Source organism: Chelonia mydas, chromosome 12 (genome assembly GCF_015237465.2).
Source record: "Chelonia mydas isolate rCheMyd1 chromosome 12, rCheMyd1.pri.v2, whole genome shotgun sequence".
In the NCBI taxonomy this organism is placed as follows: domain Eukaryota; kingdom Metazoa; phylum Chordata; order Testudines; family Cheloniidae; genus Chelonia; species Chelonia mydas.
Window position 1 is genome coordinate 24,908,529 of NC_051252.2, and position 17,540 is coordinate 24,926,068.

The following is a 17,540-nucleotide window of genomic DNA, read 5'->3' on the forward strand; positions in this document are numbered from 1 at the left end:
AGTACTGAGTTTAAAAAAATAAAGATTATTGGTTTTAATTTTACCAATGCACTAAAGACAGCTGGGGGCCATGTTTTCAGCTGTTGTCACTAAATGTGCAGACACAAAAATGCATGCATACATGTGTGCGCACAAACAAGAATTTGGTCATGCAGACTGGATGCTGTAAAATTGAGTGCATTTCACTTGTATGCTAGCAATCAATAGATGTAAATGGTTGAGAACACCTGAAAATTTGGCATGGGAAAGTCTACACTGAATTCCTATGGCGAGAAAGGGTTAGGATTTCTGACAAAGTTAGATAAGGAAATGTGCTTTCATACTCCTCATTGCAAGTTACTTGAAGGTTCTCAAGACCAAATGAGTCATGCTGTATGGCCAGGCTGAAAATGTGAGGAAGCTTCCAAGATACTAGCTGTTATATTACCTAAGATGTTCGCCCATGATTGCATTATAGTATCTGATTCAGAATTGTATTCTATTAAGGCTTTCTGTGAACCTCATTTCCTTTATATGCCTGTCTGGTTTCACGGAATTACACAAACCTTCCCACTTCCTCAAGTTTTATGGTCAAAGCTTTCAAAAGGGCTCAGCACCCAGAATCAGGGCCAGATTTTCAAAACAGTTCAGTATGCTGTGTGCCAGTTGGGAACTGAACACTTTTGAAGATCTGGTTCCAGATTTCCAGAAGAGCAAGGAAATATTGTAAACAGCAGTAATTCCAGCTCAGAAATAATTTCACTGCAATTTTATCTGTTTCACTTTGCGGTTTTCTTGCAGGTAGCCCATCAATGATGGTCACTGCTGATATAGCAATCCGCATCTTGGATGTCAATGATAACTCTCCATTCCTAGTAGGAGACTACTCCAGATCCCATCTCTGCACACCTCAGAGGGAAAAGCAATCCATCATTATCAGTGCATTTGACCCTGATGGGGCAGAAAACAGTGTCCCATTGATTTTTGCTCTTGCCAATAGCCCCATGCTTCAGAGAAACTGGAGGATCAACCTGATCAATGGTGTGTGAATGGTAACTATAGGGTTCATTACAGAGAAGTGATCGAAACCCTGTTTTAGTCCCGCTCTAACTTTGTCTTAGGAAAATTGTTTGGGCTGAGAATTCCCATGTTGAACAAGAATGCCAAGGAGAATGTTTGTGGGAAGTGGGAAGGACATCTGGCAAATGGTTTTGAACTATAGGTCACAAAGAAGTTATTTTGATTTCAAAATTTGCTTTTTGTCCTTTTTTTTGGTCTTACACCAACAGCTTTTTACTACACTTTCAAACGTTCCACATGGTTAAACACCCCTGGAAGAAGAAAAGGAGGACTTGTGGCACCTTAGAGATTAACAAATCTATTTGAGCATAAGCTTTCTTGAGCTACAGCTCACTTCATCGGATGCATTCAGCTCAAATAAATTTGTTAGTCTCTAAGGTGCCACAAGTACTCCTTTTCTTTTTGCGAATACAGACTAACACGGCTGCTACTCTGAAACCTCTCACCCCTGGAAATCTCAGGATGTGTCTGAAGGAGAGGAGTTTTAATTAAGCCAAATGGTGAAATATTATTTGTTATGGATGGTTTGGGGGTCCAATCCTGGTCCCTTTGATTTCAATGGGAGTTACTGACCCAATTCCTGTGCTTAATAATGCCAATGGGAGTTTTTGTCATTGGCTTCAAGTAGGAGTAGGATCAGCACTTGATCATGCTCCTTCAATTGTCTGGTTTCAGCCTAGAGAGAGCAATAGGATTTTTCCATAGCTAACTGCTGAATGATAGTCCTCCATTCCACTCAAGTGGTGGAGGGCAGTATTTTTGGAGTGGCGTCGGGGGCCCAGCATTCCAGGTCCGCACATAAGGGTCATTTTATTAGGGAGAACCAGTAGGTTTTCCCCCCTTAGGTAAGACTGAAAATATAGTCCCATTATAAGGCTGATTCTGATCTCCTTGTAATTTTTAAAGAAGAGTAATAGTCTCATGCTTTCCAGCTCTTTCAGTTAAGTCTCAATAGCAACTAGAAGATTTTCTGAAAATGCTGATTAAACTGAGTAGGCACTTGGAGATCAAAAGACTTTAAAATGGCTCCTTGTTGAAACCTTTGGAAATTGTCTTCTGTGTGTTTGTGCCCATCTGACTACCCCATTAGATAACATTACATAGAAAATTTCAAACATTTTCAAGTTTGGTTCCCACAAGTGGCAGTTTTCAAAGGCAGCAGCAGTAAAGTGTTTAAGAAACTGTCAATATTTGAAAGCCAGATGTGATTATCATTCAATGATGAAGCTTACTGAGAAAGGTTTTGTCATCAGCCTCTGAACTAATTCAACCTCTGGTTAGTTTTCAAAAGTCAAAGGAAGTTCTCACATCTGGCAAATAGATCTACGAGGTGTTTACATGGAAGATGCATAGATACCAGCTGTATAAAACTCTAAGATAGAGAGATAGATGAGTCACTAGGGATTTTAATATAATATTTGTGTTAGTCAGATACCAAAATCAACGTATTTTCTCTTAAGGGCTATTGTTAATGGGAAATATTACTTAATATATTTGTCAATGGACAATAAGATTTTTTAGGAAGTAAGTCCTTATTATTGTTGTTTCTTGATAATAATGTTGTAAATATAGTTTAATAGGAAAGTGTATATCGTTGTTATGGTAACATTATGTGTGCATCCTTGCAGTTGATATTGATCACTGTGTGTCCTTAATATATGTGTGTGTATTTCCTCTCTCCTTTGTGTATTTTGAGGTTTCTGATGGAATGGGGTTTATTTTGGGTCAGAGTTAAGGTTTCTATGATGTGACATAACACACATTTCTGATAAAAATAATGGGTGAAATCATCACCCCTCCTCTTAGTGGCCAGGTAAAATTGCCAGAGCAGCAAAAAGGAGGCCTACTAATCCTGGCTCCAACTGGGGGAAAATTATCCTGGCGCCAGGTCTGTGGAAGACAGCTGTACGGCTGTCTCGCAAGCACCCCTTTGCAAGCCCTGGACAAGAGCAGGGGCTGGCCTGGGAGGGGTACGTTAGAGGCAGGGCAGAACATAGTGCTGCAGAGATTCCAGGCAGTGCTACAGACCATATGGTGGCGCAGGGAGGCTGCTATAACTTAGCCCCACAGCTTCCTAAGGTACACAGCAGCCCAGGATCAGTGTAAGGTTAGAAAAGAGGGAGTGACTGCAAGCCACAGCTGGTTTGTTTTGTTGTCCCCCCACCCTTCCTTCTCTCCTCATTCCCAGTTCTGATATTTGTCCTTCTGTTTCATTTTGCATGTTCTCTGTTATTCTGCAGACACACATGCTTATCTCACCATGGGAATCAGTTGGCTGGAACCCAAAGTGCACCTTGTTACCTTTATCCTGAAAGACAGTGGAACTCCATCTAAAGCCCAACACATTCAACTACCAGGTAATATGAAGGCATTTCATGCTGAGAGAGTTCTTATAACGAAGTCCATTAATCTACTCCAGTGGTTCTCAAACTGTGGTCGGGACCCTATTTTAATGGGGTCACAAGGGCTGGCTTAGACTTGCTGGGACCAGAGCTGAAGCCCGAGCTCCACTGCCCGGGGCCAAAGCCCAAGGGCTTCAGCCCTGGGCAGGGGTGCTCAGGTTACAGGCCCCCTGCTGGGGTTGAAGCCCTTGGGCTTTGGCCTCCCCACCTGGGGCAGTGGGGCTTGGGCTTTGCCCCCCTACACCCGGGGTGGTGGGGCTCAGGCTTTGGTCCCCTCTCCTGGGGTCGTGTAGTAATTTTTGTTGTCAGAAGGGGGTCACGGTTCAATGAAGTTTGAGAACCCCCGATCTACTCTTTTCTCCACATTAATAAGTTAAGGAGTTACAAAGATCTTCCTTTGTAAATTATGGTCTCTACTAGCCTCTCTTTTCCGCTCTTTCCATGTGGCACCTGTAATGTAGCGCCTGCAGGGGAATGTCATCTCAGGTCGCACTCACTCAGTTCGTTTTCTGGGTTTTAATCTGGAGGGTGTTTTTTTATAATCACACTGGTGTTCTGTTATTCAAGCCGTTCTCATTATATACAACACCCCATGCGCCACCCTGGAGCTGCAATTTTAAAGCTATCAGGAAAGACATCTGCTTGTAAAAATAGTTTTGCCTCACCTCAGGCAGCACAAAGGGTTGGTAACAGCAGAGAGATCTCGCACGGGGGGAGATGCAGGGTCAAGTGCAACCTCAGGAAAGTCCCTGATTTGACACGGTTGCTCAGATATGCTGGCTGCAAGGTGGCACGCCTGCTAAGAGCCAATAGCAGCAGCAGAACGTCTTGGGGTGGGTGATGGCTCCACATTTCAACTAGAGACACAGTACACCCCTGGCAACCCTCTGAAAGGAAGAAGGATCACTAAAAGACCGCCTGGCAAAGAGAAGACACACAAAGAAGGACCAGAAAATCCAAGGATACTCTTTGGACCACTCTTGGTCACTTCCAAATGAAGGGCTAAATAATTACAGCTCCCCTTTGCCAATACCCTAGGAAGGGGAGCAGGCACAGGGAGCCTCTCCAACTAGCACATCAGGGCAGGAGCCAGACAGCATAGACCTAATATTCAGGCTGTGCGGGGCCGGTGACCACACCAAGCAGCATGGTCATCAAGGCTAGCAGCATGGGCAGGGCCCTGCCACACTGTGTGCCTCCTCGTGTGTGACAGCACATGCTGTTCCTTTTTGTAGCAGGTGTAAGCACAGTGTAGTCTGTTCACTGTAGCACAATACATGTGTCTGCTTTGCACTGATGAAAGTCCTCAGAGTATCTCCAGTCAGCCACCTTCTCCCCATACCTCCTGGAGAGAAGCAGTCCATGATTTGGCCCATAAGGGAGACTCATGACAAGGGGTTTAGACTGGATAATCAGAATGGTCCATATCTGGCTTTAAAATCCACAAGTCTGAAGTAAGGGGTGAAATATTCACAGCAAGCTATTCAATACGTGCAGGACTTGTAGATTCTTTCAAAATTCTCCAGCCAGTGCAAATTATTAAGCACAACAGAGAAAGATTTCGTGCTTTTTACTCAAAACGTCCAGGTTAGGAACATGCTTCAGCAAAAATAAAAATGAATTTTCCAGAGAATTAAACCATGTAGCATCGAGTTTCTAGTAGCCTAATGCTGAGGCTGTTCTGTGCATTCCCACTGACGCTATTTTTGCTACGTTCCTTCAAACTGTTCTGAGTGCCGGAACACATTTTGGGAAGAGCAGTTTTGTTTCTCGGACAGCATGTACATGAATGCATGAATGATATTTTTGCCTTGGGCCAAGAACCAAAAGTCTATGTTCCTGTTTTGCACCTGAGCTGTTGCCTTTGCGAAAACATTTGCAACTTCAACAGAAGATATGCAGTCACTTATTTTATTCTCTACCTTATCTGTGTCTCATAACCAAGAACCTAGACTGAATTAATCTCTTGTGGAACCTCTTATGTTAATTATGTCATGTAAAGAAAATGAAAGCTTTCCTCAAGGATAAACACCGGATGTTAGAGCCCCAAAGAGTTACATAATTAAGGTGCCCTGTTCAAGGATTGTATGAACAATGCAGAACATATTTTTAACTACAGACAGTGCACATGTCAACAGTTCGCTTACCACTCCTCTCCCAAGTAAATATCCACAGTAATTTTCCTACTACAGACCTAGATGAAGATATGGTAATTGGATGGAGAAGCACCACATGTGAGATGTGAGAGATGGCTGGGTGGCTGTGGATCCATATACAGAGATTTCTAATAATGGTTGCTATTTAGGGACAGAGAGGGGAAGTATGGAGACTGGAGGAAGAATGAGGGTCTAAAGTCAGGGAAGGCAAGCCCAGTAAGTCTCACTTCAGTGGCAGGAGAGATCCTAGGCGCATGAATAAGAGATGAGATCACAAACAGGAAAGAAACATGAGCTGTTAAGAATGAGTCTACATAAATAGTAAATCTTATTTGACAAACTTAGTGGAATTTACTTAGGGGATAATGAGCAGAACACACAGGATTGAACACAGCGAATAATCTACTTCAGGTTCAAAAGAAGGCACGTGCCATAGCACAGCACAGTCTGCTAGTATATAAAGCTAGCAAACCTGTCCTACGTGACTCTAAGTGGTGTAGAGAAAATTATAACATTAAAAAGTGAAAGCAGCTCAGAACAGAAGGAGTATCACAGGTGTCATCTTTTGGGTCTGTGCCAGTGTAATTCTGAGCAGTTTATATGAGCTTATGTTTGTTTTGTCTGAATTCATAAGATGTTTCAAAAGCCTCAGTTACATTTTATAAGGTCAGCAGGCACTTACATTTTTGAGAGCCCATCGCAATAGATGTGCGTGGGTTCAGGAGTCTGTAATGTTTTGATATTTGTATTTAAAATTGCTACACAGATTCATCTGCATGCATTGCACTTGTATTTGAAAGAGAACCATTTAGAGGGGCTATTTTAAGGATCACTAAGTAGAACATCCTTAGTGCGAACACACTGAAAAGATAAATGGAAACATTTAATATCGATGCATCATTATTCCTCTGCACCCCAGTTGTCTGTAATCAGACTACTGTTCCAAAGACTGCAGTAAGAAAGTAAATACATATAATGAACTGTAGCAGTAACACAATTCATTAACACAGGCACTTACTTTCAAATAAGAGAATTCTGTGATTTCAGTGGCAAAATCATAGCACACCTATAGCGCTGGGAAGACAGGAGAGAAGAGTACACTAAAAGTCTCTTTCACCCTCACAAGATCATGAGAGGCTACTGAGCTATTGCTCCGTTGAACACTAAGGGCATGGACCTTATGAATGGAGGCATTGCCATACCAGGTCAGGCTGAAGTCTATCTGCTCCATAGTCTCTGATAGGCTATGTGTATACAGGGATAAAAGATCCGCAGCATGGCCGTGGCTGGCCTGGGTCAACTAACTCAGGCTTGCAGGGCTCAGGATGCAGGGCTAAAATTGCTGTCTAGGCATTCGGACTCAGGCTAGAGCACAAGCTCTGGGACCCTCCACCTCTGTAGGTCCCAGAGCTTGGGCTCCAGCCTGAGCACGAACATCTCTATGGTGATTTTTCATCCCTGGAGTCTGAGCCCCATGAGCCCAAGTCAGCTGACCTGGACCAGCAGTGGGTTTTTTATCCCTTTGTAGATGTAGCTATAAAGGCCAGTGTCTGATGCTTCAGAGGAAGGTCTAAGAACTCACAGTAGGCAGACCTGGGAAATTTGACTCCCCAGCGCACCCCAGTAATCTACCAATCTAATCTACTAGACATTGGTTTAAACCCTGATGTATGAGATTTAATATCCTTTCCAAAATTGTTGTGAGCATTAACTGTTATAACTTTGGATATTCTTGTTATCCATTACATGACAAATCCCTTTTTGAATCTTGCTAAGTTCCTGGCCTCAATGACTTCTTTTGCAATGACATCTAAATGCTATGTATTGTGTGAAAAAGTCTTCCCTTTTATCGGTTTTGAATTTGCCACCTTTTAATTTCATTGAATGTCCCATGATCCAAGTCTTATTGAAGTCAATAGAAAGATTCCCTTTGACTTCAATGGTCTTGGGATTGGGTCTTTAGTGAAACTGACTAGTGCATCTGTGAGTTTACGTAGACAAATGCTCCACTTTAAATACATGATTAGTCTTACTGAACTCAAAAGGACTACTCATGTGCAAGTTAAACACATGCATAAATCTTTGCAGGATGGGTGCTTAAGAATTTCACAGAGATTTGGTCATACAAAGCTTTTGTCAAACAATTTGAATCTCAAATAAATGTATAAAGTCACAGGTCTGTTTGCAGACAATCTATGAACAGGAAAAAGAGCTAAATTCACCTTATAAATTATTTGTTGTAAGTTGTTCACCTGGTTCTATTAATGCAAATGATTTTCTCACAAAAGGGTTAAAACTGATATCTCAGAATTTAGGCTTTGTTGGTACGTACAGAGTTGATTACAAGCCAAGCTCTTGCTTTTAAAATGTTAGTTATACAGCTAACTGTGCTAAGTAGGGTTGGAAAGTTGTTATTGCTGAGGATGTTACAACTTTAAAATAATTTTGCTAATGATTTCTTTGCAATTTCTCTCCCTGTCACATTGCTAGCTAGGGCTAAAAATATACGGAAGATGGTTTTTATTTTTGCCAAATAGCTAGGCGAGGGCAGAGAAATGATTCAGGGTTGTTTACACCTCTGATATGCGAGGTGCTCATCAAAAAAATTGGTTGAGAATGGGGATGGGTGAACTAATCTGGGCAAAATAAACCCTGAATCCTAGTCTGAAGCTGACCTGAGTTCCCATCTGTTTGAGTTTTACCCATATGAATACCAGGTCTTTGCCTGTGTATGCTTATCCTTTTCTTTCATAGTTTTAGGTAATTTTCTCTGATTCTCATTCTTGGATTGTCAAGAAGGTGGATTTATTTTGTTGCAAATAAGGCAGAGCTGAGTTCAGCTGCAAACTCAGGCTCCTCTTCCTTTCCCAACCTTGTAACCCTGTGTGATCGGGATCCCGGGGGAGCCGCACTGAGGTCACTCAATTAGGGTGAACTGCAAAGAATGGGGCAGGCAATCCCCAAAGCTGGTGGATATTCCAACACTTAAATTTACCAAACCAACACAAAACTGCTTCTATAATACCTTACTGGTTACTGAGAAGCCAACACAGTTCCCTTCAAGCAATCCAGCATCTGGCCTCCTCCCAGACACCCAAGTCAAATGTAATGAGGCTTACTGAAAATCTTATTCATCATATCAAAACGTTCTACCAATCCCAAAGGATTACACACATTACCTCTCAGGTTAATGAATATTCCAGATCTTGCCCAAACACACGCTTACAGCCAATTCTTATAACTAAACTAAAATTTATTAAAAGAGAAAAGAGAGAGTATTGGTTAAAAGATCAGTATACATACAGACATGAGTACAGTTCTGAGATCAGATTCATAGTGGAGATGGTGAGCTTTATAGTTACAAAGGGTTCTTTCAGATTTAGTCAATAGGTTCAATGTCCATATTCAGGGTGATCCAGTTAGGACTAGAGATCTCAGCCTTATGTCTTAAGCTTCCCCTGCATGAAGCATCAAGTAGATCTGAGGTAAAAAGGATCAGGACTCGAGGGGGTTTTATACAGTTCCAGGCCTTCTCTTGACAGGTCGGAGTCCTCAGGCGAACAGTAGGCAATCATGGAGACTTTGAAGTAAACCTATTTCCTAAGCATCACCGGTAATTAGCTTCACAGATTAACATAAGACAATTGCTTGTTTTCCACCATTCGCAGGTGATTTGCTATACATTTCAAAGAGAGATAAATACTGTGCTATCCTATGTTTATAGTTCATTTAAATGTTAATACTTCCTTTTGATCTCTGAATTAACAGAATAGACAGGGACTGCTCGATTACATTGATAACAATATATATGTAAACACACAAAACCACAAACATTATCTACCAATATGTCCCTAAAGGTTGAATCTGGGTGAATCAGCCTGCAAGCTGCTTAGCCCTTTCTGGCCATGCATCACACTTTGTATAAGATTCATTGCAATTATATAACAGTGGTAGCAACAATGATTTGCATGGTCATACTCTAATCAGACAACGTCACACCCTGCCTTACATTTGTACTAAACTTTACCACAAGAATCAGTACAGGACTTGGTGGAGGAGGCAATATAGGCAGGTATGCCTTATCCAACTATTGTTAGTACAGACTTTTAAAAAAAAAAGGGGGGGGGGAAGGGTGGGAACATGTTAGAGAATGTGCCCACTTGGGAATTGATTGCTCCAGGCAGGCACAAGATCTGTCCATGTGGAGCTCATCATCCTCCCCTCCAGTTTGAGTTCTGACGAGAATGCTCTTTCAACTCAGGGGATTGTCCCTATTCATCTCTGATCTCTCTCGTGGGAGTTAATCCTGAATTCTTTGTCTTTCCTTTTGAACCCAGTGACTATTTGCTTGTGTACCATGGAAGGAGAATGCATGCAAGAGGTTGGAAGAATGGAAGGGAAGCCTACAGTGATTTCTGCAGTGAGCGTTATTGTTGGTACCTTGGGAACTATAGGTATGGAATTGCCCACAAAAACAAAACAAACCAGAGTCTACTTTGTTTGAGAGAATCTATGTCTGCTCATTTCTAGCTGAGGTAGCATTTCAGTGGAAGTATTCTCTGATACACAAGTTTTGTTTTGATATTCTTATTATTATCTGCCATAATGTTCACATTTTTTTCTTCTTCACTTCCAATATCATTTACAAAAACAAAAAACAAAAAAAGCAAAAAACAACAACGTCTGGTTTATGAATTGTTCTAATACAAAAATGTGAACACTGACAAAGCTTCAACTCGTTAGCTTCAACTCATTTTGTTTTCCATTTCTCCCCCCAGGTTTCTTCATGCTCATAATCTTTGTTCATTTGACCCTCCTGGGAGCTAATAAAAAGAAGAAACGCAAAGCTTGTGACAACCTTTATAGTCCATGACATGCATGACACAGCAAAATAATGGCCCAGCTTATTTTACAAAACACTTGCAAATGGATAGGTCAGCCAACACAGTGTGTGTGTCAAATCACATTCAATATGGTACAGTATATGGGATTATGACACAAAGAGTGCAGTGACTGAACTCCCTAAGTAACTGAAATGTCATCTCTCTTTAATCTAGGAAACCTCCTTCAACTAAGAAAACAAACTAGAATGGTTTTTGTTACTGTAAGAATGTTTGTTTGAATTTGTTTGAAAAAGTAAATTGGGAACAGACAGAGAGGATCAAAGACCCAGGGACTCCAGGTTTGTATCATCTTCAGCAGCAGAAATGTGATTCCTTTCTCTCTTTAAGGGCCTGATTCTAAAAGGTACTGAATAGGTACTCTTAACTGGGTATTGAGGGCATTCAGCACCTTGCAGGATTGAGCCCAAATAGAAAGCCCTACCTTGTTCCCATTCATGTCAGTAGTGAAACTCCTGATGACTTGAATGAAAGCAGGATCAGGCTCCAAATAAGTAAGTAAGAGAGCAGCACAAGGTCTAGGTTAGTCTGGACTCCATGGAAGCCTTGCTGATTTGGTAGAAACTTGTTCCCTCTTTTCTTTAGATAGGGTACTTATTATTAGAAAATTGCCTTGTATCCCTGATGCGATAAGCAGTGTTAGCCTGTCTTGCAATATAATAGAGTAGCCCAATCACATTGTCTGTGTATAATTCACTTCAATCCCCCTTTGTAAGACTGAATTTTTAACAATAATTGCTGAAAAACAACCAGTAGCTATTTTACATCCCTGTTCATTCTTACAAATAGTACTCTCAACTCTCTTCTTCCTGCCCCTTGGAAGTTCATGGGTTCTAGTTATTCAGTGACAAGATCAGAAACTGCAAATGAAAGCTGAAGTACTTTTCAGAGTTACCATTTTAGTGGCCTCATTCAGCACTGTGGAAAAATACTCTTCTGTTCCTTCTGCTCCAGCTTACTGCAAGTGAAAAATAATAACTTTTGCTTTAAAAGATTTTAAAGAATTGTAGATTTCTGGGAAGCTATCATTTTTACCTGCTGTGAAATTTTCATGGGGCACTAAGCAATTTGGGAGGCTAAATGATGATTGGAGCTCATGAATTTTATAGTGCTATAAATTGTATGAATCCAATAGAGTTAATTAAATATTGTAATTAAATGACCCTTTTGTTTTCTCTGATAAGTTAAGTGACCTATAAACTAGACTCTGTTCACTAAAGTATTTCTCTGCTATTATGTTGGAAAATAAATATGCACTATAAGAAATTAAAGCAACAACATTAACGCTCATTTCAGATCTCTGCTATTCAATTAAATCTACACAAGAAGGTACTGCTTTTCACATTGTTTCCCATGGCCATGAAACATCAGCAAGGAAACACTGCCAATAAACATGGAGATTTAATATTTACTGAGCCTGAATCTCAGGTCTAGCCCAGTTGCTGGGAAGCTGGCTGAACTGACTTCCTGAGAAATCCCTGATGTGAGTGAAATCCTTGGGTGGTGGAAAAGCAGCCAGAATAGCTCCTATACCCACTCCACCCTGGTGATCCCTGGCTGCCAGAATGGACGCTAAAGCCACCCAGAATTCCACTGGGGACTGGCCTGGCTCGAAGACTGAAGGCGCACAAAGGTAACTTTGCTCACCTGCCAGCCCAGCTGCACCAAGCATATCTCAGCCATAGTCAAGGATCTAGCCCATTGTTGTAGTTATCTGACGCACATGCAACTCTGTATAAAACACACACACTAAATACTTACACTGACAGTGACTGATTCTACGAGCTGTCTCTTGCAGGTTAAAATATTGCTTTTAGGGAATTTGAATGTCATGGACGATGACGGACATTTCATTTGGGTACTTAAAGCTGTGGGACAATTTCTGTGTTGACTTACAAACTCTGCAAACCTATTGACTTTAACTGACATCATCAGGATTGAAGTAAAGGGGAGTTAAGTACCTAAACTACTTAGGTGCTTTTGTAAATTCCACTAGGTACCTATCTTTAGATGCCTATCTATCTTTGTATATCAGACCTTAAGTCTCCTAAGTTACCTAGGGGTCTGACAACGCTATAAATTTTACAGCAGCACCACTGTGATGCTGCAGCAACATGGCTCTAGTTCTGTAGTATAGATACTTGCTACAGTGATGGAATGGAATTTTCCATCTCCATGGTAAATCCACCCCCACTGGAGACGGTAGCTAGGTCAGGTGAAGAATTCTTCTGTCAACCCAGCTGTGTCTACAGTGGGGGTTAGGTCGACTTAACTACGTTGCACAGAGTCAAACATTTTTCACAGCCCTAAAGAACGTAGTGAGGTCAACCTATGTTTTAGGTGTACACCAGACCTCAGTGACTCTTGAAAATGTTACCCCCCGTGTTTCTAGTTGTGGGTGAGGTGTTACTGAGATTCTATTAAAACACACAACTTGGATTTTAGCCAGAAAAATGAGATGTCTCTTTCATAGACAGCCACAGAACTACCTATAAACCAGCTGCAGGTCATAGAGCAATCTGTTAAAATACTGACTATTTAAGATGGCCTGTACTTCTGCTTTGCCTTCAATGCCCAAATATGAAGACAGGTTATGTGAAGCAGAGGCTTACAAGGAGAGGTGGAGAAGGGTAAGGACTTGTGTGGACATTGATATTAACAGTTCCTCTCCCCAAAACCTACTTTATAACTCATTAAGCCAAACTGGTATGTACAAAAGTTGGATCATTGCAACGATAGCACAAAAGTTTGTGTTCTTGTATTTCATTAGTAACAATATGCCTGGCAGATGCAGATACAGTTGCTGACAGTAATAACAAGCTACTTTCCTCAGCACAATGATGGTGACGGAGGAGGCAAGGTGTGGGTGGCATTTCAGCTCTCTGGGAGGGTTGTTTGTAATCAGTGTTATTTGAATGTAGTTGTTGGCTTGTGATTTCCTTTATTTTTGCTGTGTAACCAGAATCAGATACCTACATAGCGTGGGCATGGATTTTCAGAGCTTGGCTCCCATTTGTGTTCTGTTCTGCGCAGGAACACTCCTGAGTGAACACTTTGATGCAGCACCACCTGCAAGCAAAGGTAATAGACTCTAACCCCCTGTGCACTCAGCTGATGGGATTGGAAATTACAATTCTATCACCTGGATATGCAGGTGTGAGATTCTCAATAGGGTTCATGGGTCATGGTACACCAAGGTGTGCATGCATGTGTATGTTCAAGATTGCATGCACACAGTGGGAGGCTGGATTTAGGCCTTACTAGAAATACAACTTTGTACTTTTCCAAAAAACATGTTATTTACTTGATAGACTTGCCTGGCTTCTCCATAACCTGCTGTGGTATTGGGAGTCTATGTATTGTGGGCTAGGCAGTCATTTTGAAAATATGTGGGTTTTACCCAATACTCCATAATGATCCCTTACAGTCACTACAATCTGATGTGTAAAGCTAGGTTTTTTCAAAGGAAACAGAGAGTTAAGTGCCCAATTCCCACTGAAATTTACTGAGAGCTCGGCACCTAACTCCCTAAGGCTCCTTTGAAAATCCCGGACTCAAGCCACGGGTAGGCAATTCTAAGAAGTAGCTACTTGACGTTCTTAGCCATAAGAGATTTTGTCCTGAAAGTCATCATGTCACCTGCTGGAAGGAGCTCTGTAGCACAGCTCTTGTATTCACAGCAAGGATTCTCATTCTTCCCCGCAATGGACCGTTACAGGAGCTCAGACACTAACCCACGTGTGAGAACTCTGAGAGGACAGAGAAAATCCACTGAGGGGCCACTCTGTCAGCTTGGCCTCCCTTTTCTAATTCCCCTTTTGAACCATTTTTAAGGAGCTTTCAGTTCTGGCCTTTCCCTGACTGGTTTTTGGCTTTCTGTGAGCAAGCGCAAACATCCCTTCTGCACCCTCTGGACACATATCTACTATCACCACAAGCTACATGTTGTCTTTTTAATCAGACAGAGATGTCCTGTTTTATTAGTCCAAGGTGGCAAATATAGAGACAAGCACGTACTGAGAATGTCACTGCCAATTAGGTTTTCATGATGATAAAGGAAGGAGCAAAAGCAGCACGAACTATTCCTAAGTCAAGCAGAAGAAATCCAGCCATCTATTGTTTTTCTGGTAGCTGTAGACACCTCCTTATTAGCTAGCTTTACAGTTGGAGTTGCTCATCGGCTTTCTGTCGACATAACCCGCTTACGTTTGATTAGCAGAAAGTTTCATTTCAGTGCCTGATGAAAGTAACCTTTAAGAACCACAGCCTGTGCCTACAATCACATTTAAGGTCATTTTCCTACATGGTCATGCTCACATCGTGAAACTTCAGCCCCTTCCTGGTCTAAACAATTAAAAATGAACCATCATTTTTAGAAACTAAAATGAAGTCAATTGGCTGAGGGGGCTTTTGCCAATCCAGTCATTTGATTTATAATTCATAAAAAACAAAAATAAAACAGCAAAAAACCCATACACACAACTATCCCTGGGGATTATAAGAGTGTTTTGGTTCTGTTGTAACAAAGCTCTATTGAAAGAGAAGGGAAGGGGGGAGACCTTTGTTACAATTGAAACTGATCTCAAAGTTTGTAACTTGTAAAATAATTAAATCCACCATCTGCATGTTGTTTGTTCCTGTTTTAGTAACTTTTTTGACCTCCTGAGGCTGACGTGACTAGGGCATGCAGTACAGCCTGTTCAGTTTAGACTTGGGACTGAACCCCGCGCAGAAGTCAGACCAAAATATGCTTTGCTGGTTTTCTGGGGTGGGCATGCTTCCATGAGCCCATCGTTCCATTTCTGAAGAGAGTAAACTCCAGTAGAGTTTCCACCTAGCAAACCGAGACAACTGATATCCCGTAGCAGAAGTGTGCCGGATTCTACCACCCAACACAGGGATGCAGAGCTGATCTTTAGGTCCTAGAACCCTGAACAATGGCGCAGTGGGGTTCGTACTAAACCCAAGTGAACTAGCTTCTACCAGGTTAGAGGCTCTCTCAGAGGCAAAAGGAACTAGGGTCTGGAATGTGGAGGCATTTCCATAAATGGCTTTGCTATAGCTAGGTAAAGCTTCCCGTAATAAATGTGCAACCTCTCTGCATGAAAACCAGTTGAATTTCTGTTCTTCTTGTTGTCCTTGTATTATGCATATACATCCCCTGTCCTAAAAAGATAATACCTATGAATAAAATAAATCTCTTTCCTAGCTCATGGAATAGCGTCCAGGTTCAACTACCTGAGAGGTGGTTCCAAAGAGGATGGTTCTAGACTATTCTCAGTGGTAGAAGATGACAGGACAAGGAGTAATGGTCTCAAGTTGCAGTGGGGGAGGTTTAGGTTAGATATTAGGAAAAACTTTTTCACTAGGAGGGTGGTGAAACACTGGAATGTGTTACCTAGGGAGGTGGTAGAATCTCCTTCCTTAGAAGTTTTTAAGGTCAGGCTTGACAAAGCCCTGGCTGGGATGATTTAATTGAGGATTGGTCCTGCTTTGAGCAGGGGGTTGGACTAGATGACCTCCTGAGGTCCCTTCCAACCCTGATATTCTATGATTCTATCATTCTATGATTCAAGCAGGTGCACTTTGAGGAGTACTGTATTTGCTTAGTATTACCAATACTTAGCCAAGCAAGCCTGATACATGCTGAACCACTGTTTCAAAGAGTGTCCTCGGGAGATGGTCACACAAACCCACTCCTTGCAATCATGCAAGATGCATTGCAGCATGGAATTAATACAGTATATTCAGTTATAGTTCAAACTGTAAAAACAGTTGCATTCATTTAAAAAAAAGTAAAGCTATAATTAAACAAATGGAGCAATGATGCCTCTTCCAGTGAGTAAGAGATTTTTTTTTTAAAAAAAGATTAAGGGGCAAATAAAAATGCATTAGCTCCTTGAGAATTAAGTTTTATATCAAGAAGAACTTAACTCCCAAGGTTCTTCTCAAATCATAAACAGGAGCCATGCAGCACAAAAGGTAACAGATTGTATCACAGTCCGTCTTCAGGAACAAGTCAGATGAAAGTCTCTTGTGCTCTAGTGATAAACCAGTATTGCACCTCCATATTTGAATAAAACATTCAGATCTGTCCTGTGGAACGCCTTCGTTTGGGTAGTCAGATATCAAATGCAGCCAAGTTCCTTAATTCTTTTACTTGTGGTCTATGCTACACCATTAACATTACACGGAAATCATTAGGACATACCTGCTATTTTTAGCAGCACAGAAAGTGCATTCTGGCAGAACCTACCTTAACATTCAGCAGCTAAGCAGTTAAGGGGAACAGAAATCGTACTTTGTTAAAGTCTAAAACCAGACTGTTAAAAGTGTAAGATATTCACAGTTATACCCTGATGACTTTGACAGCACATCCGTTCCCACTCCCACAACCCTTATACAATTTTTGCAGTCACGGCTGAAACAGAAATTGGGTGATAGTTGTCTAGATCCATATATAGTACGCAACTAAAGAGGGGCCGAAACTAGACAGTTTCCAATCCTAAATAAGCTTAAAAATCAGCAATCAGCCATTAAACAAATGAACCAAAAATGAGAATAGAGCCATTACTGTAAAAGGAATGTAAACACGAAGTGTATTTTTAAACTTTTTTCCATCCCCAGAGTGGCTATAACACCTTAAATATGGTAATTGTTTTCTCTAGACCTGAAACAGATGTAAAAGTTTATAAGCTCTCTCTTGATCCTTTTGATTTATGCACAAGTGCATCTGACTTGAATACATAACTGCTGTGTAGGTGAAAGAGTGGGGACACGGCTCAATTAAATGCCCCTGGATCAGCTAGGAACTGATTTTAGGGAGCAGGCATGTATGCAATTGTGGATATGTAAATATACTCCTACCTTGTATGTGCATGTACACACACACACACCCTTATCCTGGCTACATTAACTGCTGAGGCACTTTTAACATCATGCGAGTTAACCACACTGAAACAGCATTTACTCCTGGGGGAGTTCTGTGCCAAAAAATTAACAATTCTGCACACAATATTTTA

General features: G+C 41.3%; 1 protein-coding gene across 1 annotated transcript in view; it reads left to right on the plus strand.

Annotated features, from left to right (window-relative positions):
- The window catches only part of CDH16 (cadherin 16), a 60,707-nt gene extending 48,903 nt beyond the window's left edge, over positions 1 to 11,804 (plus strand). Inside the window, exons 15-18 of the mRNA XM_037877387.2 lie at positions 781 to 1,020; positions 3,300 to 3,416; positions 9,955 to 10,071; positions 10,396 to 11,804. Coding sequence (XP_037733315.1) covers positions 781 to 1,020; positions 3,300 to 3,416; positions 9,955 to 10,071; positions 10,396 to 10,490 — 569 coding nt within the window. The 3' untranslated portion in view covers positions 10,491 to 11,804. The remainder of the gene's footprint in view (positions 1 to 780; positions 1,021 to 3,299; positions 3,417 to 9,954; positions 10,072 to 10,395) is intronic.
- Positions 11,805 to 17,540: the final 5,736 nt, after the last annotated feature.